General features: G+C 42.0%; 1 protein-coding gene across 3 annotated transcripts in view; it reads right to left on the bottom strand.

The window, feature by feature from the left end:
- Nucleotides 1-3,466: 3,466 nt before the first annotated feature.
- LOC145940923 (uncharacterized) overlaps nt 3,467-25,248 on the bottom strand; it is a 204,571-nt gene continuing 182,789 nt past the window's right edge. For all 3 annotated transcript variants that reach the window (XM_083046581.1, XM_083046579.1, XM_083046580.1), the window contains 2 exons: nt 7,810-7,953; nt 3,467-7,541 (listed from right to left, as the gene is read on the bottom strand). In XM_083046581.1, coding sequence (XP_082902707.1) covers nt 7,385-7,541; nt 7,810-7,953 — 301 coding nt within the window. In that variant the 3' untranslated portion in view covers nt 3,467-7,384. The remainder of the gene's footprint in view (nt 7,542-7,809; nt 7,954-25,248) is intronic.

The following is a 25,248-nucleotide window of genomic DNA, read 5'->3' as shown; positions in this document are numbered from 1 at the left end:
AAAGTTCACCTTTTACCTCCCCTCATCTTTCCTCCCTCTCGCCCTCTTATTTCCGCTATATAGGTACTCTTGTCCTCCTCTCTTCCTTCTTCTCTGTAATTCCCTTTTCTCGCTCTCGTAGCTCGTTCTCTATCTTTTCCCCGACCGGTCTCTATCGCGCCCGGCGCGTTATCTATCTCTCCTCTCTTGAAGCGAGCTATTACCCGATTGTTTCTTAAATAAAATATCATTGGAGCCCCGTCGCCAACCACTCACAATAATAATTGCCTCGCCAGTGTGTCAACCGAACCCCTCGCGCAACCCTCTTCCTCCCCCCGTCACTCTTCGGATCTCTCTCTCCCCCTTTTTTTTTATTTTTTCATTCCGCCGCGTATCTGTCATACGCGCTGTAAAGAAGAAATTTGGCGAGGAATTTTGATGCGCAAGTCTTATTACTTGTCACGTTACGAGACAATAATAATATCGCGTAATATTGCTCTTCCATCATCGTTAATCAACGTTTTAATCATCCCCTTTTTCCTCGATATCTCATTGTTTCCGAAACACAATCGATTATTAATTAAATTAATTCGAAAGACAGGTGCTTTTAAAAAAAATTGAAAGATCGATCGACAATTATCGAAATTATTCGCTTCGGTCTCCGATTGTCGAGATTTAGATATATTATCTCTACGTCGATTTGATTGCTCTGTCAAAAAATACTTGGTGAACTTTGCTCAAACATATATATATATGTATCTATGCCCGTATTTTAGGGTCGTAAAACGTGCCGCGAGCGCTAACGATCCTTTTTGTTTCCTCCTTTGTAAAGTCGTGTTAACAAGTACGTGAAAGGGGATTAAGGAATACATGAACAAGTGTTATCATTAACGGAGCGGAAAGAATATCGCGCCTATCATTGCTTCAGCACATCAGAAGTCTTCTCCACTTTTGTGAATGGGAATTTTTTAAATAATTTTTGACAACTCGAGACTGAAAGATCCAAGCATTCGCGAGTCCCATTTTCTCGCTGAAAAAGTGTCCAAAATACATATCGTATTTCTACGGCTCTTCTAAGCTATCCGCTGGTTATCGGGATACAATGAAGGGGAGAGACTATCAATAATTACCTGGACCTATGCCCGCCTAACTCTAACGAAGGACGATTTCTAACGATCCCTCGCCAGCGTCCAACTTCTGGACGTAATTAATTCCCGGGCTAACCTGGAATGCTATAATTAATTGCCGGTGGGGCTGATGAGGGGTAGAGCGCAACGGGTGCAACAATATGTACCCGCTTCGATTAGAAGTGTAGGGAGAGGTAGAAAGGGTAGGCGGAGGGGGGAAGGAGAGAGAGGAGAGGAAAGAGGGAGAGAACCGCCTCTCTGCTCGCAGTTATGCAATTAATTAAATCAGTTTGTTATTCGCCGTCGACTGTTAATTGCTGCAAAACTTCAAGAAACTGCACACGCTTGACGTTTCGAAATGCATCGCCGTTCATACTCAAGATCGCATTGTGAGAACCTGCATGTATGTGTGTATCTATTGTCTTTTCGCATCGGAATTAGTGTCTACGAATTTCGTCGCGTGAATAAAAAGATTTTAATAAAGTTATTTTTATAAAATAAAAAAAAGATTTCAAGTAAGAGATAAAAAATCTTTATAAAATAAGAGATTTTTTTATTTACGCTCCCGTAATTATTAACGTATAATGACCTGCTGCTATTAAAAAAGAAAAGAAAAGAAGCAGCGGCCTAAAGAGGTTAATGAATTACGTCAGTGATAGATCCATAAGTTTAACGAGCGCGCGCGTATACTCTCTGGTAATGCGCTTGTTTGATTCCGGATTTAATTGATACGCTTGTAAACGTAAGACAGCCGGCAAATAAAGGATTAGAACGCGATGGTTGCACGCGGTTTAATTAACGAGGAGAGTTTCCTTTTCTTTCACTCTTCTTCGTGTAACGAACACCGTCTTACGGTTCTATTTACCGCGCGAAAAAATTACGCGATCCAGACGCGCTCTCTCTTCCTCTACATATAATACTACATAGAATACATATATATATATATATATATCCTCTACATATCTATATATAATGAGAGAAATTGGTTCTTATAAATTCTGTAAATTGATATACAGGGTGTCCCAGACTTATGTATTAATGGGAGATTCCCAAGGTTGTTTAAAGACGCTTTTTCCTTAACGAAAAGAGAAGGTCACCATTTTTTGCAAGCTCCCAACTTTTGCCATTATATATATCTTTATAATTAAACATTAAATTAAAAGTCTATTAAATTAAATTCGACCTAAAATTAACCGAAAAATCTAGTTTTAATAATTTATTTCCACAAGGTTTAAAATTTGCGAAAAAAACCTTTATTTTTAATAGAGAAAATTATTGGTGCCTCAAGGAAAAATCTCCAAATAATCCCAAGAATCTGCCATTAACTGGGACATCCCCCCCCCCCTGTATATATATTCGTACTTTTTATTCTTCATTTACTTATAATGATCTAGTATGTATACCCTATTTATTTAATATACACGAGTATATATATTTATTCCACTTTTGTCGATGATCGGGTTTCGTTTTGGGAGCGTTCTCCTTTCGAAAGCACGCTTTGGCGCATCCGTTCGGCCTTTGTTTTTAAGAACGAGCAAAAAAATAGGGAGAGAGAGCGCGAAAGGAGGAGGAGGAGGAGAAAGAGGAGAAGAAACGAAAACAATCGATACGACACACCGGCAAGGCCAATCGGCCCCGCGTTCTATTCGCGGTGTGGCCAATCAAAATGCCTACTACGTCGCCGGCAGGCCCGCTAATTAGACGCCACGTAAATCAGTCCTGAAACTCAACGTTAATTAACACGGGTTTCCGTTGGAGTTGCTTAGCCACCTATTTATCGAACGACACAAACGCAATATGGTCGGACACGTGTACATCTGTTAAATACCTATCTTGACTGTCGGGAATGTCGGGTTCCGCGCGCGCATATTTGCGCGCCGGGAAGTTGACTGAAAACCGGCCGCCGCCGACGAAACATTCAAATCATTCGAATTAATTCAGCCGTTCTTGAGAGACCGACTTGGGAGATAAGGAAGGAAGGAAGGAGAATAGCTTGCGATAGTCGATTTCCTCGGCAGCGCTGAACCGATATTTCTCGCTCCCTCTCTATACTTACCATGTAATCATCATTGTACGGAGAACTTTATCATCGATACACGAGTCTTAATCATTCTTAACACGTCGTTGACCCTTCTATTTGCAATCTATAATTTTTTTTATTCTTCTATCAATGTATGGGTACCCAAGTACCAAAAGTCCTCTTCGTTAGGTAGTTTCCGAATACAAAGACGTTTAGGACAAAATGTTTAGGGTTTAGTCGCTTTGGGTACTTAAGTGTCTATACATTGACAGAAGAGTTAAACAAAGGAGGATTTTGGCGAGGAGAGGGAGAAATCAATGATACGGGATACACAGTGGGCTCGTTTTCTAAAAACTTGTGATTTTTTTATTAATTAATAAACGTGTATGGTGTGTTCCATGTGTAATTGTATTTTACAAGAGGCCGCGAAACCACATACAGAGATGTCGGGTCCCGAGTACGAAGAGTCCGAGATAAATGAAATAACAAAATTAACTAGACGCGCGCGTGTGGGGGGACCGGCTTCGCGGTCCATTCTTCTCATCGTCAGCAACCGGAGAGACATCCCGTGCTCGCGTCCCACTTCCGCCAAGTGCGCTATGCAAGTGATTCGCGTCATCGCGTCGTCATTCGACTCGTATATATAACTACGTAAATATTTTACATAGTTATATACTTGTGTAATATAATATTTTACATAGTTATATTACATCGGATTGAGCTGAGAGATTACATGTTGGAGGAATCAAAATGCGAGATGTAAAATTTTATAATAACGCGCTCAACTCGAGAGACAAATAATTCGACGAAGCGATCACTCGGCGTTGATGAAGAGAGCGTCGATCGGATGGAGCCGATGATCATAAGTTATCTTCCGCGTTCTGTCGTCGACACACAGAGGTGTGGCCAGAAGGAAGACGCCACTCTGCACTCGCGACGCACTTGGCGATGCGGGACCACGAAAAGAAAAAAAGAAACCACATGGCACGTCGCGCACGTCGGCTAATCGCCCGTAGAATATTCGCGCGGAAGCCCCGTTTGCCGTTCGCGCTCGATAGTAAATACATAACCATTTATATCACACAAACTTTTTTAACAATATACAAAATGTACCTTATATATATACAAGATTAAATTACACAATCCAATGATGCACAAACTTCGGACCGAATCTGGCATTTCGTTGGTTCGAGCCAAAGAAATGACAAAGCTAATTCCCTAATTACGTAAATAGAATTTATTAATTTGAGAGAAAGAGAAAGAGAGAGGTGGAGAGAGAAGAAAATAAAAATAGTGCGAATGATGATTTACTTCTCTTATTAATATCTATATTCGTGCGCACAAATGTAATATCGATTCATATTCGAGTCGATGCCGAAAAAGTTTGTGCATCCTTGACATAATCCATCCATCCAGCGCGACTCCTTATTCGACCTACATTGTACACCTTCTCTGTATACTTTTTCTCTCTCACTTTCTCCGTCAGCGTCGCTGCCCACAGAGTCATGTTAGACAGAAATCAGATTTTGATCCTTGGCGGCGTCGACTAGTGATTGTTCTTCATTCGGGAATGAATTTATTTCGGCGGCGCACGATATTTTTTAATTACGGCTTAATTTACCCGCGACAAGTCTCGGGCGAAACTTTCCAAGGATGTAAATTAATTAATTAGGGGGATCGTTAATTGAAACGAGAGTATTTTGACGAATGAAAACGAGCAAAACCTTTCGCTGACATACATTTTTTTCGCGCCGAAAATCCCTCGTGCTTTGGGCTTTGAGCTTCGATTCGCGTTTACATGTCGATGTAATTTTTTTTTTTCGCCTGCCGCGAGTTGTATCACTAGCGTGCAACAACGTTACACGTTACACTAGTTACTGCTGTAAACATCCGCCTGTGGCGGTAACACACACGATTTTACTCTTGGAAGAAATTCGCAAATGAATGCCAAGAATTTAAGGACTGCGACAAAGAAGAAATTTTAAATTAAACTCGACGAGAGAAGGATTGAAGGATCTCTCCTCTTTCGAGAAAGTTATAAACTTGTTATCGGCAAACGCAAACGTTTCTGTCTGTCTATGTATCTTTTCGCGTATCGATCAACTTTAACAATCAATGCATCAACGTAGACTTCGCTAAACGACGCGAGAAATATTCCTTCGTGACAATTGAGCCTTGTTCTTTCCTCCGAGAGAACGACATCGATTATTTTCTCTTCGCTCCTACATGTAACACATCGTAATGTACTTACGATTACACTTACAATAAATTTGATCCGGATGTGTGTCGGAAACCGATACTCTGCTGTAGCAGAAGAACGGATTTCTTCTTTTACAATAGACTTGTCGGTCGATTATGTCGCTTTGAAAAATGACGAATTCTCGAGAAAGAAAGAAAGAGCAAAAGCGCGAGCAAAACGGAGAAAGAAAGGAGAGAGAGATAGAGAGAAAGATAAATAGATAGAAAGATAGAAAGAGAAAGAGAGAAAGAGAGAACGAGCAAGAAAGAAGACGGACGAAGTGACGCTGATGCCTAACAAGAAGGATTCGAATGATAATTCCGTGTCGTTCGTCTCACCTCGACACTCAATTAACGATGGCGGGAACAAGGGCCGCCTAATGAGTTTACGAAGCGTAGCGGATCGACAGGAATGATGATTTTGAAAGAAAAATAATTTTCTAAGGGTTCCACACAAAACTTTGCGCGCCATCGTCTCGTTCCTCTTGTTCGATTTCCGTCAAATTATTTCTCTCTCTTTCTCTTCCTCTTCCGATTGCCATCTGTCTTTCTCACGTGATTAGATCCTCGTCGATCGCACATGTCGGATTTAGCGCGCGACGCCATTTCTAGGGATGTGTATTGCCTTCGAAGTGGCAACAACGGGGGGGGGGGGGGGGGAGAAAATCGAATGCCCTGTTGTAAAGACTCAAGAGTTAACTAAAAATGATATATCAGATATATAAAATTGAAAATCGCTTTCTTAATCGCTCCGCGAAATAAAATAAAGCGCAGACTCTTGATATCAGAATAATCTGGCGATGATTTTGAATGATATTTCATAGAAAGAGCTATTTCGATATATTTCACAAACGCGTGAAAGAGTGCATGCGCCCATTCAACGAATTCTACATTCCACATCATTTGTCGAGATTATCGCAACACGATGACTGGTGAAAGGGGGTTTTAAAGAAGAAAATTGACGTCACTATACTGCGGCTGATGGTACATACACGATGAGTCGTGCATACTTTAGACTTTCTTCGATTCTTTACAATTGAGCAAAGATTATTATTAAGAAAACCGGCGGATTCGTGACGGTGCTTCTGTAATGCGGCATCGAGAGTCTCAACTTGTCGCGGATGCACAGGGAACATACTTTTCATTTCTCAAAAAGTAATGTCCAAATTGCTAATTTACTTTAATCATTAGCATTATTTGATTCTTAGATGCTGCAATGCTTGCGAGATTAATGATTCAGAAAATTTCGTCAATTTATCACTCTATTGAATAAAAAAAAAGACCCATCAAGCATTTACAAGAGCAAGAAACAGCGTCTACATCAAATTCTGAGATATTTGCGACTTCGAATGATCCAAGTTTAAAGATGTTCATTGAGCCAGTCTCAGAAATTATCCGCAGCATCCGCGCCAAGTTCGCGCACCCTCGATACGTCAACATCGTCAGAGCGCAGAGATTGTTCGACATCCGCGGCAAGTTCAATTATTGTATATTTAACATCATGGTACCACGTTCGGAAACATTGGCTACCGCGGCATGTTCAAACGCGTTCAATATCACGGCGCCAAAGTAGACACTCGACAGAGTCACCGACGGCGGTCCCAGGAGACGGCTACGTGGACTCTATTCTCTTTGCGATTCTCTCCTGGAAAGGCCGGACTCGCGACGCACAAGGTAGGCTTCTTCCTCATCGCAATGTCCCTTTGGGATTCGGTCCTGCCGCGACGCAGCAGCTTTAATCGCAGGTATCCTGGGTCCAGGGCGACCAGTCTTGATAGCCGGACGCCTGCAGGTGCGATTGCTGGGCCGCCAGACTTGAATGCGCAAGTGCCATCTGATGATGGTGGTGATGGTGATGATGGTAATGGTGATAATGCTGATGACCCGGCGGAGGCGGCGAATAGGGATCCACTCCAACGGCGACGTCCACGACATCGACCTGAGGCGAGGGTACGATGACGGGGGGCGTCGGCTGCGGAGAAGGTTGCACCTTCTTCGGGCGACCGACCGGGTTGCCACCTCATTCGCGGCTCCTTCGAGGCCTGCCGACCTTACCTTTCCTAACTGGTGCACCACTGTTGCCAGCCGCCGCGGCTGCCGCTGCCGCGACGCTCGACGACTTGACGATCTTGTGCCAGTCGGATTCGCAGACTGGCGATCCCGACACCAAATAATATCTGAAATTGTCAAAGAGTCGCGTGTCACGCAAGAGCGCTGGAGGATTAAGGATCGAGGATCCAAATTCAGGATGGAAACGAGCTGACAATCCTTCTCTATTTAAATTGGATCCTTTCTCCAGGATCCTTCACCTTCAGCAGGTTGACTAAGAAAGATTTGGGTGTCCTCAGTGATATAGTTGAGCACAGTTTCTATCCTGAATTTGTATTTGTACACCAAGGCTTCTTTTTTTTTTCGATTTATTATAATAAAGGATAGGTCTCTTACCTGTCGCCAGAGACGAGCTGACCGCCGCATTTATTGCAATTGAAACATTTCAGGTGAAACACCGATTCGCCGGCCCTCATGACCAGTTCATTCGCTGGTATTGCGTTGCCACAACTCGAGCAGACGCCGCCGCTACCGAACATCCTGCAACAAGGTAAGCACGTGATAGACACGTGATTAGATTCGATTCGGTATACAATGTAATTGGGAATGTTTTGGAGATCTTGGCTTGGGAAGAATAGTTTGATATTCGCATTACACGAGTCGCAATCTGACGCGAGAAGAACGTCCGATTATGGCGACGATTATAGAGTCCTCGATTATTTTCAACAATTTCGTTTTCGCGCATCTCGATTCGTGACACACACATACACACACATACACATTTGCAGTTCCAATACCGACGCGATGTAACGCGCACGTTAATGGCAGTTAATGTTTGCGAAGCGGTTGTCAAGCCGTATACCCGTTGGCTCGTAAAACCGGCTGTTTATGCAGCAATTAGCTATGTAACGATACGCAGGTATGTCGAATGGGGATTCGAGATGCGAGCGCCACGATTTCACGTCTCTCCGAGAGGCCGAGAAGACCTCGTAAGGAGGACCTCTTCCGCGATGTACCGGGTATGAATACACGCGCTCGATCATCATCATCATCAGGGTTCGGGAATTGAACCTGATTCTCCTCTCTCGAAGACCAAAATTAGAAAGAGAGACCCGCCGCGATCTAACGATCAATTTGCGATGTTTTCCGGCGACGTATATAGGGGACGCGTTGCAAGTTAAAATCGAATTCCATTTAAATTTAATGAAATATTTAATTAAATCGGCTTTTGAAACACGCGATAGGGAGTCGGCATATCGATATTTTCGTCCGACTTTACTCGAGAGCGCGCATAAGGTTGTTACGACGACGGATTGGATTGGAGAGAGAGAGAGAGAGAGAGAGAGAGAGAGAGAGAGAGAAGGGGGGGGGGGAGATTTGAGGTTTCTCGTTATTAATTTAATTACCGGCTGACAGTTCTATAATTAAATTGCTAATTTATCTGTCGGAGATACAGCTGATCGCGCTAGCGCGGCTCAGTATCTCGATGATTCGCTCGCCGAATGACGTTTCAATCCTTTTCTTTTTATTCTCTCTCTTTCTTCCTTTTTTCCGTTCTCTTTTCCTCTCTTCTTTTTTCGCGATCCGTCTTCGATCGTTCGATTTTAAACGCGTGTTCTGGAAAAATGCGGATGCAAACAAGTTGACGGTCTCGCAAATACACGAAGAAGATGGTGATGCGCGAATTTCGAAATTGGGAGAGATCAACGTGCTTACTTTCTCGCAAGTCGACGCGATTCGAGAAAGTAAAATATATATATATATATATATATATATATATATACCAGGTGTCCCATTTTAAAAGACCCACTCAAATATCTCATTGTCTGAAACACTGCGTTAAATCGAAAAATGTTTCCTACAAAAGTTGTAAGGTTTCGAGGGGGACATAACAGTAATATTCATTCACTAACCTTGGGCGGTGTCTCCAAGGTTAGTGAAGGTTAACCTTAAGTGAAGGTGAGAATGAATTTTGAAGAAAATAAAAAAATGCTTCAGATAAAAGTTATTCAAATTAATTAGTAGAAAAAGATGTTATATTAAAAAATATGGGTTTCCATTTAAAAAATTTATTCTCACCTTCACTTGACCTTGGAGACGCCGCCCAAGGTCATATGAATATTACTATGTTATGTCCCCCTCGAAACCCTACAACTTTTGTAGGAAACATTGTTTGATTTAACGCAGTGTTTCTGAGATATTTGAGTGGGTCCTTTAAAATGGGACACCCGGTATATGCAGTGTCTTACGTATCAGTTAAATATGGCAATCCCAAATATACAACCGTGACAATGTATATGTAGTTGTAGATAAAGAGTAGAAAAGAAAGGATCGTTTAGAAATTCTCTATGACGTTATCAGAAATTCTATCGCATTATTAATTCAATTTCCCTCGCGAACCAGTTAAGTTAGTTGATCGGTCTTGTGTCTTGTGTACTTGTATAGGAAGATGCTGAAGAGAGAGAGATATATATATATATATATATATATATACACGTGCTGTGCTTCGTTCATCGCGCACGTGGCACGAGATCCTAATCAAAGGCAGTATCTCCTAAGCGCGGAGAGGAGAGAGAGTTTTGGGTCTCTCGAGCGTCTCTAGCGTAAATAAATCGACGTGGCAAGTTTTAATTGCGGGGCCGCGTCTTTATCAACTTGACCGAGTACCTACTTCCGGGTCGCATCCTCCGCAGAGTTAATGAGCGGAGATGCGTGTGCCTTCGGCTCATCGAAGCCGAATCGCTCCGCGCGTTTTCGATTTCTCCATAATTGCTAATTAGAGGCCGACGGCCAAGTCAATCAGCTAGAACGGATAGAAGGAATTATACAGTTGATGATCGAGGATCGGCCATAAAATCTGCTTCTCTCCCTCTCTCTTTCTTTCTCTCTCTCTTTCTCACCGGTCTCTTAATCGTCCGACGTCATTACCAGTATCATTATTCACGCGTGTTTTACGTGACCATCCTGGAAAGCTGATGACAAGCAAGAATTTTCGATTATCCGCGGAGTCTTATTTATGACAGTTATAAAAAATGTCAAACGCCGGACACAAATTATTCGTTATTTTACTTCATAATTAATACTTCAAAGAAGCGCATCCCATATTTGGAATCGTTAATAACTCAGGTGTACCAGACAAAAAAGAATATATATATATGTATATATTACAGAAAACGTACAATAGTTGGTTAATAGAATAAATAATTAAACGAATGCGATGCCCGAGATTTTTTATCATTTCAACATCTGGATAGAGATCTTTATGGTATCAAAGAGAGAGACTGGGTATATTAAATTAGGCATCGAGTGTGTTCCGTACTAATAGGCTAAATATGGCACATGTGCCGGTGGTGGAGTAAATTGATCGAAAGTAACGGTTCATCGGCAATGATAAATGACAATGAAGATCGTCTATTATATGACGCGATATTATCGAGTCGCGCGGCTGACTAATAATAATTTTGATATATCTTCGATAAAACAGTGATTGCGTCAAGATTTATCTCGCCCATATGGGCTTTAGCCAGCTTGATTTGTATTTTAACTACGAGCTACGAGTTGATTACTTCCTGCACTTGTATCCTAACCGCGTTCTATCAAGTACACACATCGCGAGAAAAAAAAATCAATTGCGTTAAAAAAAAAATCACGATTAAAGATATGTGTAATTTCTATTTTTTTACGGCCCCCGATGGACTGTAAAAATTCGGCGATCTCCACAATCAACGCGTTCCGGCCGTGATGATGTAGAAACACGTCAAACACGAGCCCGGCGGCGTTTAATAATTTTAATGAGCAAAGTTCAGTCCGCGCACTAAGAGAGTAATTGGCGATTACGTTCGGCGGAGCGATCTTTAACGAGCGGTCTACGCAATTTCTAATTAGTTGATTTCACCAATGATAATACCCGCGTCCCTTCTCCTTGCCCGACTCCTCCAACTTGGGTACGTAATTTGCCGCGTGCCCCCCTCCCCCTCCCTCCTCTTACACGTTTTAATTGCGACCGACGTGTCAATCTTGCCTGCCCTAACAAGCATCTCTAAAGGCGCGTGTCATATACGTGTGTGTTTCCCAACGAAACAATAATTTGACGAACCGGCCGAAATCTCTCGGCAATTAGATCGGACGACTGGATCTGTCAAATAAATACGCGATAACGGTTGCGAATTTTATATGTATATATGGATTTAATTTCGGATGAGACGAATTCGGAGCTGTCAAATTAATATACAATAAAAGTTTTAGATTTAATATATATATATTTTTTTTTCTGAGGGGTCTGCCAAATTAATACACCATAAAAGTTTTGAATTTAATATTCATATATATATTTTTTGGGATCTGTAAATTAATAAAAAAGTTTTGAACAATATATATAATATATAAAATATATACAATATTATATATATATATATATATATATATATATATATAAAATTTTGATAAAATTATTAAAATATATGTGTGTGATTTTTCGTGCAATTCTCGATTATATTGCAATAAACGGAGCGGTGCACGATTTGGAAAGATTCACGAGCAAGTGCGCCCTCCCTCACCCTTCAGATCGCCCTCTCTCATCCTCGCACCCTCGCTCATTATGCGTGCCCCTTTGCCGCACACAGCGGCGCGGGCTCTATCGCTAACAAGAGAGAATAAGAGAGAAACATACAAGAACGTGTGCGGGCGCACGTATGTCGAAAACGACGTATTCACACACGAGGCGGTCGCGCGACTGTGTGAACGACTCCCGCCTTGTTAATGAGTTAGACTACCTTACCCTCGGCACTTTAATTGTCTAAAGCACAAATTGGGCGGCTTTAATTAGCGTAATTATTTGGTTCGTTTGTCCGTTTATCCAAGATCCTTGTATCGAGCGAGGGGTCGAGCGCGGGTCGAGTCCTCTTCGCGGGGCTAAATGGATTCATTAGCGCTTTGTGCGATTAAAAATCCAAATTTCGGGGCCAACACCGGGTGCCTTTGTGCCTTCGTTTTGATTCCGCGTACCTTTAACCGTAATTCTCGCGAGCTTCTTTGATAATCATCGACGATGAAGGATGTAGAAGCCATCCTTCCCTCCTTTCCCCGTAAGCATTTTGTGCAATTATCGAATTCAATTGGGATTCGTTCTGTATCGAAATCTCCCGCCGAATGGAAGAAGAATGTAACGTCACTTCGTGAAATTCTCGTGTGACGTAATAAACATCAATCCGTTTTTTTCTTGTTATACACGCGAGAGAGGGATACGTATATGCATACACACACGACAGGCGAAAAAAAAAACACATTCTCATGGGCTAGCTTTAATTTTTCTAGATAATAATGATTAATCGCGGCCTCGGTTTCCAGTTTAATTAAAAAGCTATGCGGTCGCCACTCTTTCCGTTTCTTCCTCCACCTCCCTCTCTCCTATACACATATACACGTACAGACATATATATATACACACACACATACATACCGCCTTCCGCGAAACAGCCGACTGGCAAATTAAATTGAAATTGACTAGGTCTGGTAATGAGGTGGCCTGCAGGCCCAGTCGCGGCATTAGCCGGGTGTGGGTTCTAGAAAATGAGTTCCGACTTAACAACAAATTGCCTCGGTGAACTTCCTTTCACCCCATCCTCCTCTCCCGCCCCCTCCCGGCCCCCTTCTACCCCCCTTTTCCTCTCATCCCCCTGTCGCCTCTCCCGCAATCCGCTCGCACGACGCGCGAGGAATCGTCCACCCTCTACCTCTTTGTCCTCTCTTTTTCCCACCTTTAACGTCCCACAAACGAGCGGGGTCCTAATAAAGTTAATCGATGCCAACGAGAAGGGAGGAAGAGAAAAGAAAAAGAAAAAAGAGAGAGAAAGGAACCGCGGATCCTCGATAACTATTTAATTCAGTCAATCAAAATTCCTATTAGCCGCTGAACGCAATTTGGAAGTATATGCCGAACAACGTGCGCTCGTATTAGAAGCTGTCTGAGATATTGAACGCGGTGCCAGCGATGGAAATAAGCGGCCATCGAGGACGAACAAACAAGGACGAAAGGAGAACGAAAAATACCAGTCCATACCGAGGAAAAGGAGCGAGAGAAAAATACGAGAGAGAGAACAAAAATAGAGAAAAATATATAAGAACCAACTCCGGGGGCCATAATAATATGCGTAACGAAAGGGTACAAGTAATAAGGAAATGAGTAAATAAAAAATTACTCTCGTCAAATCTCTCTCATCTCACGTTATATTACGTCGAGTCTAAGGAGAAGAGGGGGCGACGGATTTTAATTCAATTCGAAAGAAGAGCCGTAAGAGGGAGCTGTTTTCCTCAAGCGACGATATTGCGGTTTATCGTGATCTAACTTGGAAAATTGGATTTCGCATTACAGCGCGATTGTTCGGCGCCGACGCAAGACAATTTCGATTAGTCCGATCTCTCCAATTCATTTTAATGTAATTAACGTTCCGATTGCATGCTTTGTTTCCTGGTCTAATCTCCAGCTCCCCCGTTTGTCCATCCCGGGTGTGTAGGTACCCCTTTCCTCCTCCTCTACACCGAACCACCCCCGTAACAAGCGGGTTGCGCGGCAGAGGCATCGATCAGTCGTGACTGGTACCGTATGCGTGTGCGTGTGGATTAACACAGAGCTGCGAATGCACGCGAGTATATGTATATGCAATAAACGCCTATATAAATACCTACCTATAGTATCGCGAATCGCATTACGTATCTGCGATTTTTATTCCGGATATACATACGGTAAGCTTTTGTTCTCTTCTCGCTTATTTTTTCTTTCTCTCTCCTTCGACGGCGATTTCGATTACGGAGACTCCGCGGCCAGGCGTAGAGAAAATGATGACTAAATTCTTTTAATAAAATTAATATGGTAACGAGAATGCGCTCTCCCTAATTAATGGCATTACCATATACTATATATAAATGTAAATTAGATATATGCTAAGATATGCGTAAGTAGATAAAAATTTCAAAGCTGCATTAAGCCGATGACCGGTCGGTCGGTCCCCCCTTCGCCCCCCTGTTCTCCCTCTCGCCCTTTTCTCAAACGCGCGGCGCGTTTTAAATCCGCGCCATTAGGTACATGTGATACTTGATTCGAGGTAGACCACTGGCGGCGGAGTTAAACGAGTAGATAACGACGTGCCCGTGGAAAAGAAGGAAAGAAAGGGCAGGAGAAGGGAAGGGGGGACAGGCGGCAAAGGGGTGGCGAGGTGAAAAGAAAAACCGACGAGATGACGCGGAGAGGAGAGGAGACGAAGAGAGGAAAAGTGCGGCCCGGCCAGGGCGAGACGGAGAGATGACGACACACACAGAAAGAGAGAGAGAGGGAAAGAACTTCTTTTGAATCACAGGGCAGGTAAAGCGACCGCTCTCTCGCAGGTGTGAGACGACAGGGCCGACGAGATCCCGAGAAACGAGGTCCACGTAGTCAAAAGGACTTTGTAACACGTTCTGCGCGAATTTCGACTCTACTCCGAAATCCCTAACTAAAGAATTTTATACACACGTTCGAATATGATCGAGTGTATATTTCCCACCCCCCATTTTTTCCAGTTGCAAAGTTCCATTAGCGGAAGGAAAATCGTGAATTATAGTGAACATTTAAAAGATCAAAAAAATAGAGAAGGAGGACCCCTCTTTCCAGAATTACTTCCGGGCAACGCGTCGATGTTAAATCTTTCATTTCGAACGCAAATTTCTCGGGGGGCATCTGATGGTCCATCTCCAGCCCTGTGAGCAGAGGGGTACAGAAAGCTCACGGTGGATAAAGAAGAGAGAGACAAGGAGAAAAATGAAAAAGGAGAGGGAGGAAGGAAGAGAGAAGAGCAAAGAAAACGAGCGCGCGTAGAAGATACGACATCGCCCGCTGCAAATTGCAATTTTGTTGTGAGATCATTATAAAATACATAATGCCGAGTCGCCTACTACCGCATAACCCTCCTGCCCCCTTCCTCCCCTTTTTCCCCCCTTGGTCTACTCTCCTCCTTCGCCGTCGTCGACGGAGGTCCTGTGCGGAACCGAGAAACGAGATGCGAAGAGAGATAGAGAGGAGAGAGGAGAGGAGAGGAGAGGCGGCTCGGCGTCTCGTTAAAAGTTTCTAGCGACGCGTATTCTTAATAGTCTGCGCGCGCGGACACGCCGTCATTAAAATTATAACCAACCTCCTGTATCACCTCACGCCATTTCCGTGCAACGGCGAAAGAGAGAAAGTGAGAAGGACTGGGAGAAGTACAATGAAAAAACACAGAAAGAGAGACAGATAGATAGAGAGGGAGGGAGGAGGGAGAGGAATAAACGTTTTACATTCGCGAATCGCGCCGATAAAAATCTTCGCTTATTCGTTCATAGAAAAAAAAAAAAAAAAAAAACGGAATGTATATGAAAAAAATCGCTCCTCGAATGCAAGATGTATGGACACATCTGAGGAACACGCGAAATCATCCTAGGACTCTGGCGCGACTGTTCCTTCGAAAACGGTAGACGAAAAGGATGCGAAGGAGATTGAAGGGGAAAGAGGAGAAAGAAAGTTGTGACGAGGAAAAGTATATATGTATATAGGTGGTCCATAAGAAAAACGCTAGTACGGGAGGAAGAGATACTCTCTCGGAGGGATAAAGGCGCGTTTAACTGAAACTCGTGGAAAGTTGCGGGCTCTCTAAATATGTAAATACGAGGCTACTGGATGTTATTATGCGTACACATATATATATCTACATACATATATAGATTCGCGCACGACGTAAGGCAAGCGACGTCCGGAAGAAAGCCGACGTAATCGTCCGATATTTAAGTAGCGAGTTTAGATACACCGGGTATATTTAAACGCGCTTATTATCATATAAATACAAGTTGGACGTTCAATTTACGCGCCGGAGGCTGCGTGGTCGCGCGGGCGGCCTCTCCTCCTCCTCCTCCTCCTCCTCCACCTCGTCGTCCTCGTCGTCCTCCTCTGCGCGCGACGGAGTTGCAAAAGTTATTATTGTTATTACCGTACCGTTTAGAAACTTTTGTCGAGCGCAACGGACATTACGCGGCCTGTATGCACTTTGGCGCGCATCGAGTTATCCGTCGTTTCTCTCCGACTCGGATATGATATTAGATATAGAGGATCCGCGGCGATGTTAGTTAAATACCGGGCCCGGTGTGTACATATACATGTATGTGTGTGTATATATACATGCGCGATGCAAAACTTGCCGCAAGATTTACGATCGGCGCCGTCAAATGCGCAATCGCCGGCCAATAAAAGGATAGAGTCCCGCGCTAATGTTTCTCCATTGCGACATCTTACGACATCTCCGGGAATATGGCACACAACGCGTGTGTATATGTGTGTTATTTAGAAATCTAACGGCAAAACAACTTAAAGGCCCTTGCACAATGCAACAGACAACAGGAGCAGAAAATAATATCTATTCTCTTTCCTATTGATGGATATTTTCTATTTCCTCTTCCTATTGCCTATTGCCTGCAACTACAAATCAGGTATGAAAAAGGCTGGTTAGAGCCTGGCACGGAGAGATATCGAGTGTAAGAAAATTATTTTCAAATTCCTCTATACTTATTTCGATCCTTCCTCTGGTCCAGCCTCAGCATATCAATTAATAAAAACATGTTTTGCTAATATTGTAGCTATTATTCTGCTCATTAATATTCTACTAATGCTACATTCTGCTGAATTTTTTTAAATTAATTGATATGCGGAGAATAGTCCAAAGGAAAGACTAAACTTCAAAATAAGTGTAGAGGAATTTAAAATTAATTCTCTCGCATCTGATATCTCTCTGTGCCTGGTTCTCTACTGAATTTGTATTTATTTATATATCAGAGCCTTTTCAATTTATTATTTAAATCTGGAACGAGCGTTTCTGAGTTACTTGTCAATTTATAATGAAATCAATTAATTAATAATGATTTCATTTCGTCTACTTTTAATATATGTATCGATCTAGTCTTTTTATAAGGACATTTATATTCGTTGTAAAAATTATAATTACTGAAGATGACGTTTAATTTTTTAAACCCATAAACAGTGCCTATAATTGTTCGACAAACGCCTTTGGCCCTTTTTTTATTAGTCGTTTCTATACTTATGTTAATTAATTAATGTATTAATTGAATGCTACTCCGACAAATTTTTTTTACGACTCTGACTCGCGAGCGAGCGAGAAATGATCGGGCCTCTCGTGACGGACTCTTTCCAACCGTTATTAATGAATCTTTGAAATATTAAGTCCATACGAGTGCTTTATAAGCGCTCTCAGGGTTGTTACCCTCGGCGTGTATTGATACATATCTAGGAACAGTTTAAACACATAGACCCCTCTCCCGTGCACGCGCGTGTAATCGTAAAATCGATGCCTCGCCTCGCTCCGCTTCGATTCCATATATATTCCGGGGTAAAATTGTTTCGTAGTGTTAAATAATAAATGCCCAGCGCGAGCGAAACGGGGGGGGGGGGGGCCCGGATAATGACGGCTAATTTCCCCTGGAATCAATTTAACCATTCGTAAAACAGAAACAAGACAGTTTGGAAATTTTCTCAATCTAGACTTAACATTTTCTTGCTCGTGTCTTCGAATATAGTTCAAAAGAGAGGAAGAGAGATGCAATCTTGAGAGAGAATTTTACATGTCGCTATAGTTAATGATGGAAATCATCGATGATAACGTGATGACATTCAATCTTATAGAATATTTAATTTATTAAATCAATATTTTTTAATCAATTATATTTAATAAAATCAAATAGAGATAACAAGAGCCAAGCGTAGTAAATAAGACGTGATTTCTATTTTATATAAATATAAAATCATCAATAAATTAGATTAAATAGGATTATGTTTTGGTCCATTTTTGGGAGGGATCATCTTCGCGCAATTAAAAAGTAAATTTAAACATCATCTCTATAAATAAATAAAACGCGGTCACACGGAAAAAACTAAATATATAACAACACAATAGTTGTTAATATAAATTAAAACTGCGGTCTCTCACGTCACATCCGAGGCAGTGTTTTTTTTTAATGAGAGAGAAATATTTTCCAAAATATTCCACTTTAATTTTTCTCTAAATGGCGAATCGTTGCTTATCACGCGAGGGCGATACCGGTCCGCCATGCTACTTGAAATTACGCGAAAAATAATACGCGGGGCAGGAGGGGGGGGAGGGAATTTTATTGGCCGTCGTCTAATAAAAACAAGCGACTACGACTGCGTACGTCTCACGATATAAACACGAGTGCAGCGGCAGATACACCCTTATCAGGAGCGTGGCACGCATTCCCTCATTACCAGAGTCTCCCTCGGCGCATCCATCCCTCCCCTATCCTCCCCCTCCTCCTCTCGTTCATCTACCCCCGTCGCAACTTACTCCCGCACTCGGTTTTCCACCCTTCCTGCACCGCGGCTTTCTCCCCCCTCTCGGCTCCCCTTCTCACCCTCTCACCCTACTATCGTGCGAGAGGGACGAATGCGAGGAAGATAACGCACGCCGGTGTGTCCGACAGATAGAGCTTGAAAAATGCCCATTTCTGGACACGCGGCGATACAATCCACCCTCCCTCGCCCCTCGCTATTCGAGCGTTCCGTGAAATTCGGAATGAAAAATTCGGGAGCGCGCGGAAATAGTCGATTAGTAATCTCACAATAATGTAAATAAATAAAAATAAATTCTAGTATTTATACAAAGTATAAAAATATGTTCCTGTATTTATAAAAAATGTAAAAATATATTCTAGTATTTATAAAAATTATAAAAGCATATTCTACTATTTATAAAAATTATAAAAATATATTCCAGTATTTATAAAAATTATAAAAATAAATTCTAGTATATTTATAAAAATAATTTCTCCAATACTTTATATACCTCTACTTTTAATGTATCTCGTATACAATAATTTGTCGTACTCTGTACAGGATTTACAAATAAATTGCAATAACAAATGCGAGTCTGCAAAGAAGTTCGGCTTTCGTTTAATTTGCATCTAGCACCTTCGTCTGACGACAAGTTTGCGGGATATATCGCGCAAAGGGATATCCAAAGGTTTGGTTTATTCGACGCGGGTTTAAAGGGAGAGCCCAATCACATTTGGCCGTGTTCATCAAGAAGACATATGAATGACGAAATTGGTGAACCGGACTTAGCTAGGCGCAAAAAGGTATCAACTGCCTCTTAACATGCAGATTACTCCCTAAAGACCCTGGTTCCCCGAACGTTTTGATCGGACGATTATTTAATGGCTCATCGAGAGGAGGCCTCTTATTATTATTTCGTTCGCTCTTGCGTTTCGTATCTCTATGCAAGATCAAATATACCACTTTATAAGGCTGGTTTAAAATTAATAATATTCATCTCTCAACTAAAAGTGTCTTTTACTCCGTAACATAATAACGTATATGTACACATACGCTTAATTAAATGAAATTAACAGATAGTATCCCTATCAAAGGTAATAGTTTGCGTAACGAAAAGGTGGGCGAGAGAAAAGAGAGAGAGAGAGAGAGTAAATCTCAATAGTGCGTATCATGGGAGAAGGTCCGAGAGGGAAGGAGGGGGAGAGGGGGAAGGGGAGGTAGAGGTCCAATCGCATTTAATAGCACAAAATTACGCCGAAATTGGATTCTAATTTAGCGTTCACCGGGCAAATGTATTCAAATTAGTTCAAGGGAAATAACAAGTCCTTCCTTTTCGCCCGCAGGTTTAAATAAATTTTCCTTTCTGTTAATGATTATGTAGATTGAACGACATTTCTTCTGGTCGACATCGCGTTCTAACCGTGGTTCGCGTCTCCCTTTCTTTTTTTTTCTTCCTTTGGACAGGTAGGGGCGCCACGCCATGCCGTGGCAGAGTCCACGGGACCGAATTAAGGATAATTGCCTCGTGCGCGGCGAGAGACCGAAAGAGGAAGGATAAAGTGGGGGGACGAAGGGGGCGAGAAGGGGGATAAGAGGGTATCGGCCATTGCCGGCCAGCTCGTAAATGTCACAGGACAGGCATCGATTTTCGACGGCACGTAAATCCCCTTAATTTTTAGGATTTCTTCGTGTCGATCCTCCCCCCCCCGCCCCCTTCTTCCGCCCCCCTTGCCGTTTCAATCGCTCTTGGAGAGAAATAATTTTGACAATTCTCAATTGCTCGTCATCATGGATCCGAAAAAAATTAAATGTCAAAATGTTAGTTGCTTCTCTATTAGCAATCAACTATTTTACAAGTAAATTTGAAAAAAAAAAATTTTTAAGTAGACTCGAACCTAATCTGAATAAAAATTCGAATATAACTATTCTAAATTCAATTACTTCGCAGGTACAATATACGAGTACTATTCGAATCCTAGAAAAATGAAGCTTGATTATTCGACTCGGATTTCTAAGTAGAGATATTAAACTTTCGATCGCTGTACGCTATATCCGTTTAGAAAAATTCGATCGACTCTATATAACATATACCTATAAACGCGGGATTTCGCGAAACGCGGACGCGCGAAAACTCGATCGCGTTAAAGCGGGCGACCGCCGAAGAAAATACTCGATATACCAATAAAACCGATATGCCGCGTCGAAAATTTGGTGACCCGCGGAATGAGACACTTGGCAACCACCTGTGGCACGGCATTTCGAAACGAGTTCTAATCTTGCCAACTATGGGCCGGCCGAAACGCGTCATCGAATTTCCGACATCACTCGCGGGATCGGATCAAAATTGAAACGGAAATTACTTTTCGCGCGCGCGCCGAGCCTTTTTACATTGACGGCTTAATAACTTTGGCGGCCGCGCGGCTGCGATAAATTAGTGTACACTGTTATTATATTATCTCGAGCGATCATTTGAAAAATCAATCGCACACACTTTAACGTTTAATAGAAATCGATACAAAAAAAAAAAAAAAAAAAAAAATTAAATTGTCGACATCGTCCTTTATTCCAATGTAAGTTTTGTAATATTATTTTTGCAATCAAACATGCATAATACATAAATATAAAATCAGCTGTAGTCTCTGATGTGATGAGAATCCACTACCGGAACGTAAACGATATTATGTGAGCAAATCTATAATTGAAAAACGCTCGCGTTTAATATTCGATCAATATTAATAAAGCAGATATGATTGGTTCTCAAAGGTTTCCATTTAAGATTCATCAACAAAGAGCCTTCGACTGTGAGAGAAGTCGACGCGACGCTTCGTCATGCGGTTCGTTCACGATCCCCCTTCGATGTGAAATTTGTCTCATTAACAATCTAATTAATAATCCAATTACGCAGCAAGATCCGCCCCGCGGCATATTTTCACGGTAAGGGGAAAACAATTCTGTCGGACGTTTCCCTTCCACTGCAGGTAGACGGAGAAATAGCGATAGCTTTGCAAGAGAGAGAGTGAAGCAAGTGGAAGAGGGTTAGTGCAGGAGAACGGAGGGAGGGGAGGGATGTTTACCTCAACCCCCAGGAATTTAATAAGCAATTACCAGGGATGAAACGAGACGCATCCGTGTATCTGTATAACGAGGCGGTTTGCTGATGTGTGTGTATATATGTGTGTACGTGCAAGAGAGAAAAAGACAGAGAAGGGGAAAACGAGAGAGACAGAGAGAGAGAGAGAGAGAGAGAGAGAGAGGGACGCTTTGTAGAAAATGTAACAGAAGCGGGGATTAAAAGAAAGACAGTGAGAGAGAATAAATGAACAAAGTGGGTAAAAGACGGGAGAAGAAGAGACTGTAGTTCGATTGAAATAAAAGATAGACACACCATATATATTTTCGATAAATTCTAGCCAATTTCGTTTCAATCATACGTATCATTTCGAGAAGCAAAAAAAATGTGCCTGAATATTAATATTGAAAAAAATTAATTCTCTTTAAAGAGTTAATTAGGCTTGTACACCGGATGATAGACTAATGTTTTAGGGCAAATCGGTTGCGGCAACAACACAACAACGTAAGCTTATTGCGGAGAGGATCCTGACTCTCCGGCCCTTTAGTATTAACGCGATATGAATGCGCTGCGGGATAAAGAGGGAGAGAGAGAGGGAACGATAGCGGATGCGGGGATGAGTCCGTTTTCGTGGTTAATTGGCTGGGTGTATTTGCACGTACTTGCGGCGTAATTATGTGTGTACACGTATGTGCGTTACCTAATACCTAATAACGGCCTTGTGTACCATCAGCGAGAGAGATATGATTCGTTCGCTTATATAATGTCGTGACGGCCGCGAGAACGTAATTAAAGAGCGTGGAATGAATTACCGAGGCGATCGACGAGCAAACACGACAGTAAGCTGAAAGCTAGAGAACGGCTCGCTTTTAATTCTCCGATCGAAAATATATGCGAAAATTAATATTCTTAACGACAATTAATTTCGGGGGTCGCCGAGCAGAAAGGGTACGCGATCGATCTACAAAGAGAGAGAGACGGAGAGAGAGAGAGAGAGAGAGGCTTCTTCAAAGGGCTCGACATCCAGATATATCCCGGCCGTTGGTACCTCCCCCTTTCCTATGTCTAGCACGGTGGTTTGTCATTCAAGGCACGCCGCCATAATTTGATATATTAGGTACACATAAGCGATGGCTGATCGCGGTTATTAGGTTGGGTACACGCTACAACCACCCCCGAACTCCCATCGGAACGACCCCTGACCTGTTCACTATCCACCCCTCATCGTCTCTCTCTTGTTCCTCCGTCTCTCCTGCCCTCACCCTCCCACTTTGCTCTGCCTCGTCGATTCAGATCGCGCGGCTATTTGCTATGCCGCTCGCAGTCGCGAAATAGGATTATTATTATAGCCGTGCGCGCTCGCTAACTTTGACAGAGCCATCCCGAAGTACAGGGGGGTGGGAGGGAAAAGAGGGAGAGGAACAAGGGCGTCCTTTCGCGTTTATAGTTGCGGCGAAAATTTCGCAAGATGTCTGAAATGGCGACGATGAAACGGACGAACGATATATTAAATCTTCATTGCATATATAACAGCTCGAAGGATTAAAGGAGCACGGAATATTAGGAAATTGTTGACGGCGACCTCGAAATATCTATTTCATTTTTCCTTCCGCTCCCCCCCGGACATTCGGCAGAAAAATTGGCGGAGCCGATTAATAGAGACGCGGAATTCGTTTCGACGCCGCGATGGAAAAAGGACGAAACCGTTTCCGACTTCCATTATCGATAGATGGTGCCCGGGCTAAACTACAAACGGCTTATCATCGACGTAACACTGGGGATCCCCGTCCCTTCCGACGCCCTCGCGGCTAACCCCTACGTTCGTCCGTGTGTAAAAAGTAGCGCGGACGACACCTAACTGCAATTTGCAAAAAAAACGCCCGCGCGAATTAACGCCCTTTCCGCGCGCGTTCCTTTTAATCCGCGCGACGATCCGCGCGACGCTATTTTCTTTCCACCCGTTGCCATCCCGGACAGTTTCATTAATGCGCGACAATGTGCAAATTCATGCTGATCCTTCGTACGCGCCTAATGAATCGCGCCCCCTCCTCCTCCTCCCTCTCCTCTCTCCGCGGAATATTATCGCGAGCCTTTGACAATGACAGAACACACAACGTCTGTTCTGGTCGGTGCTTCGATCGATCATCGATAACAATCGTGCGAAATAGATAAGTGACTGGGAGAATGCTTATTTTTATCGTCTGAAAATTTAAGCCTTTTGCCCGATGTCTAAATACTTGAAGAGAAAGAGAGAGAGAGAGAATAATCTTCTTTGTATAAAAAAAAATTTTAAATACGTGACAATATTTTTAACTCGTTCTTTATAGGTCTTTACTAATGTCTAAAAATATACTTGAAGAGAAAGAGAGAGAATAATCTTCTTTGTATAGAAAAAAATTTTAAATACGTGACAATATTTTTTAACTCGTCCTTTATAGGTCTTTACTGATGTCTAAAAATATACTTGAAGAGAGAGAGCGAAAGAGAATAATTCTTTTTGTATAGAGAAAAATTTTTTTTAAATTGAAATACGTGACAATATTTTTTAATCGGCCCTTGGATGGATCTTTACTGATATCTAAAAATATACTTGAAGAGAAAGAGAATAATGTTCTTTATATAAAAAACAATGGAAAACAAAATTGAAATACGTGACAATATTTTTTAATTGGCCCTTCATGGATCTTTACTGATATCTAAAAATATACTTGAAGAGAAAGAGAATAATGTTCTTTATATAGAAAAAAATGGAAAACAAAATTGAAATACGTGACAATATTTTTTAATCGGTCCTTTATTGGTCTTTACTAATATCTGAAAATATACTTGAAGAGAGAAAGAGCGAAAAAGAATAATTTTCTTTGTATAAAAAAAAAATTTTTTTTTAACGAAATGCGTGACACACACATAATATTTTAATTAATTCTTCATTGGTCTTTAGCGATATCTAAAAATATACTTGAAGAGAGAGAGAGAATAATTTCTTTTATATAGAAAAAATTGAAAAAAAATTGAAATACGTGACAATATTTTTTAATCGGTCCTTCATTGATCTTTACTGATATCTAAAAATATACTTGAAGAAAGAGAGAGAGGGGATAATTTTCTGTGTATAGAGAAAAAATAAAAGAAAAAAAAATTGAAATACGTGACAATATTTCTTAACCGGTCCTTCATTGGTCTGTCTATCCTGGTTTATTTGCGTATATCAATTAGATCCGCTTTTTCCGCGCTGATAACATCGAGAGGAACACATACAGCCCGGGCTCAATAAATTCTCGTTCAAAAAACCTACACGCCGTGCCCGTAATTAGTATGCGTGCGACAAATGAAAAATGATTGCACCGCCGTAGATACGCGTGCGTGTGCATCCCGTATCCCGTCCGTTCGCTCGCGTCATATCTTG

This window comes from Prenolepis imparis, unplaced genomic scaffold, assembly GCF_030444845.1.
Source record: "Prenolepis imparis isolate NDT839.2.m4 unplaced genomic scaffold, iyPreImpa1.0 SCAF_9, whole genome shotgun sequence".
NCBI lineage: Eukaryota > Metazoa > Arthropoda > Insecta > Hymenoptera > Formicidae > Prenolepis > Prenolepis imparis.
Note: the sequence above shows the minus strand (reverse complement) of the source record. Positions and strands in the feature narration are given on the sequence as shown.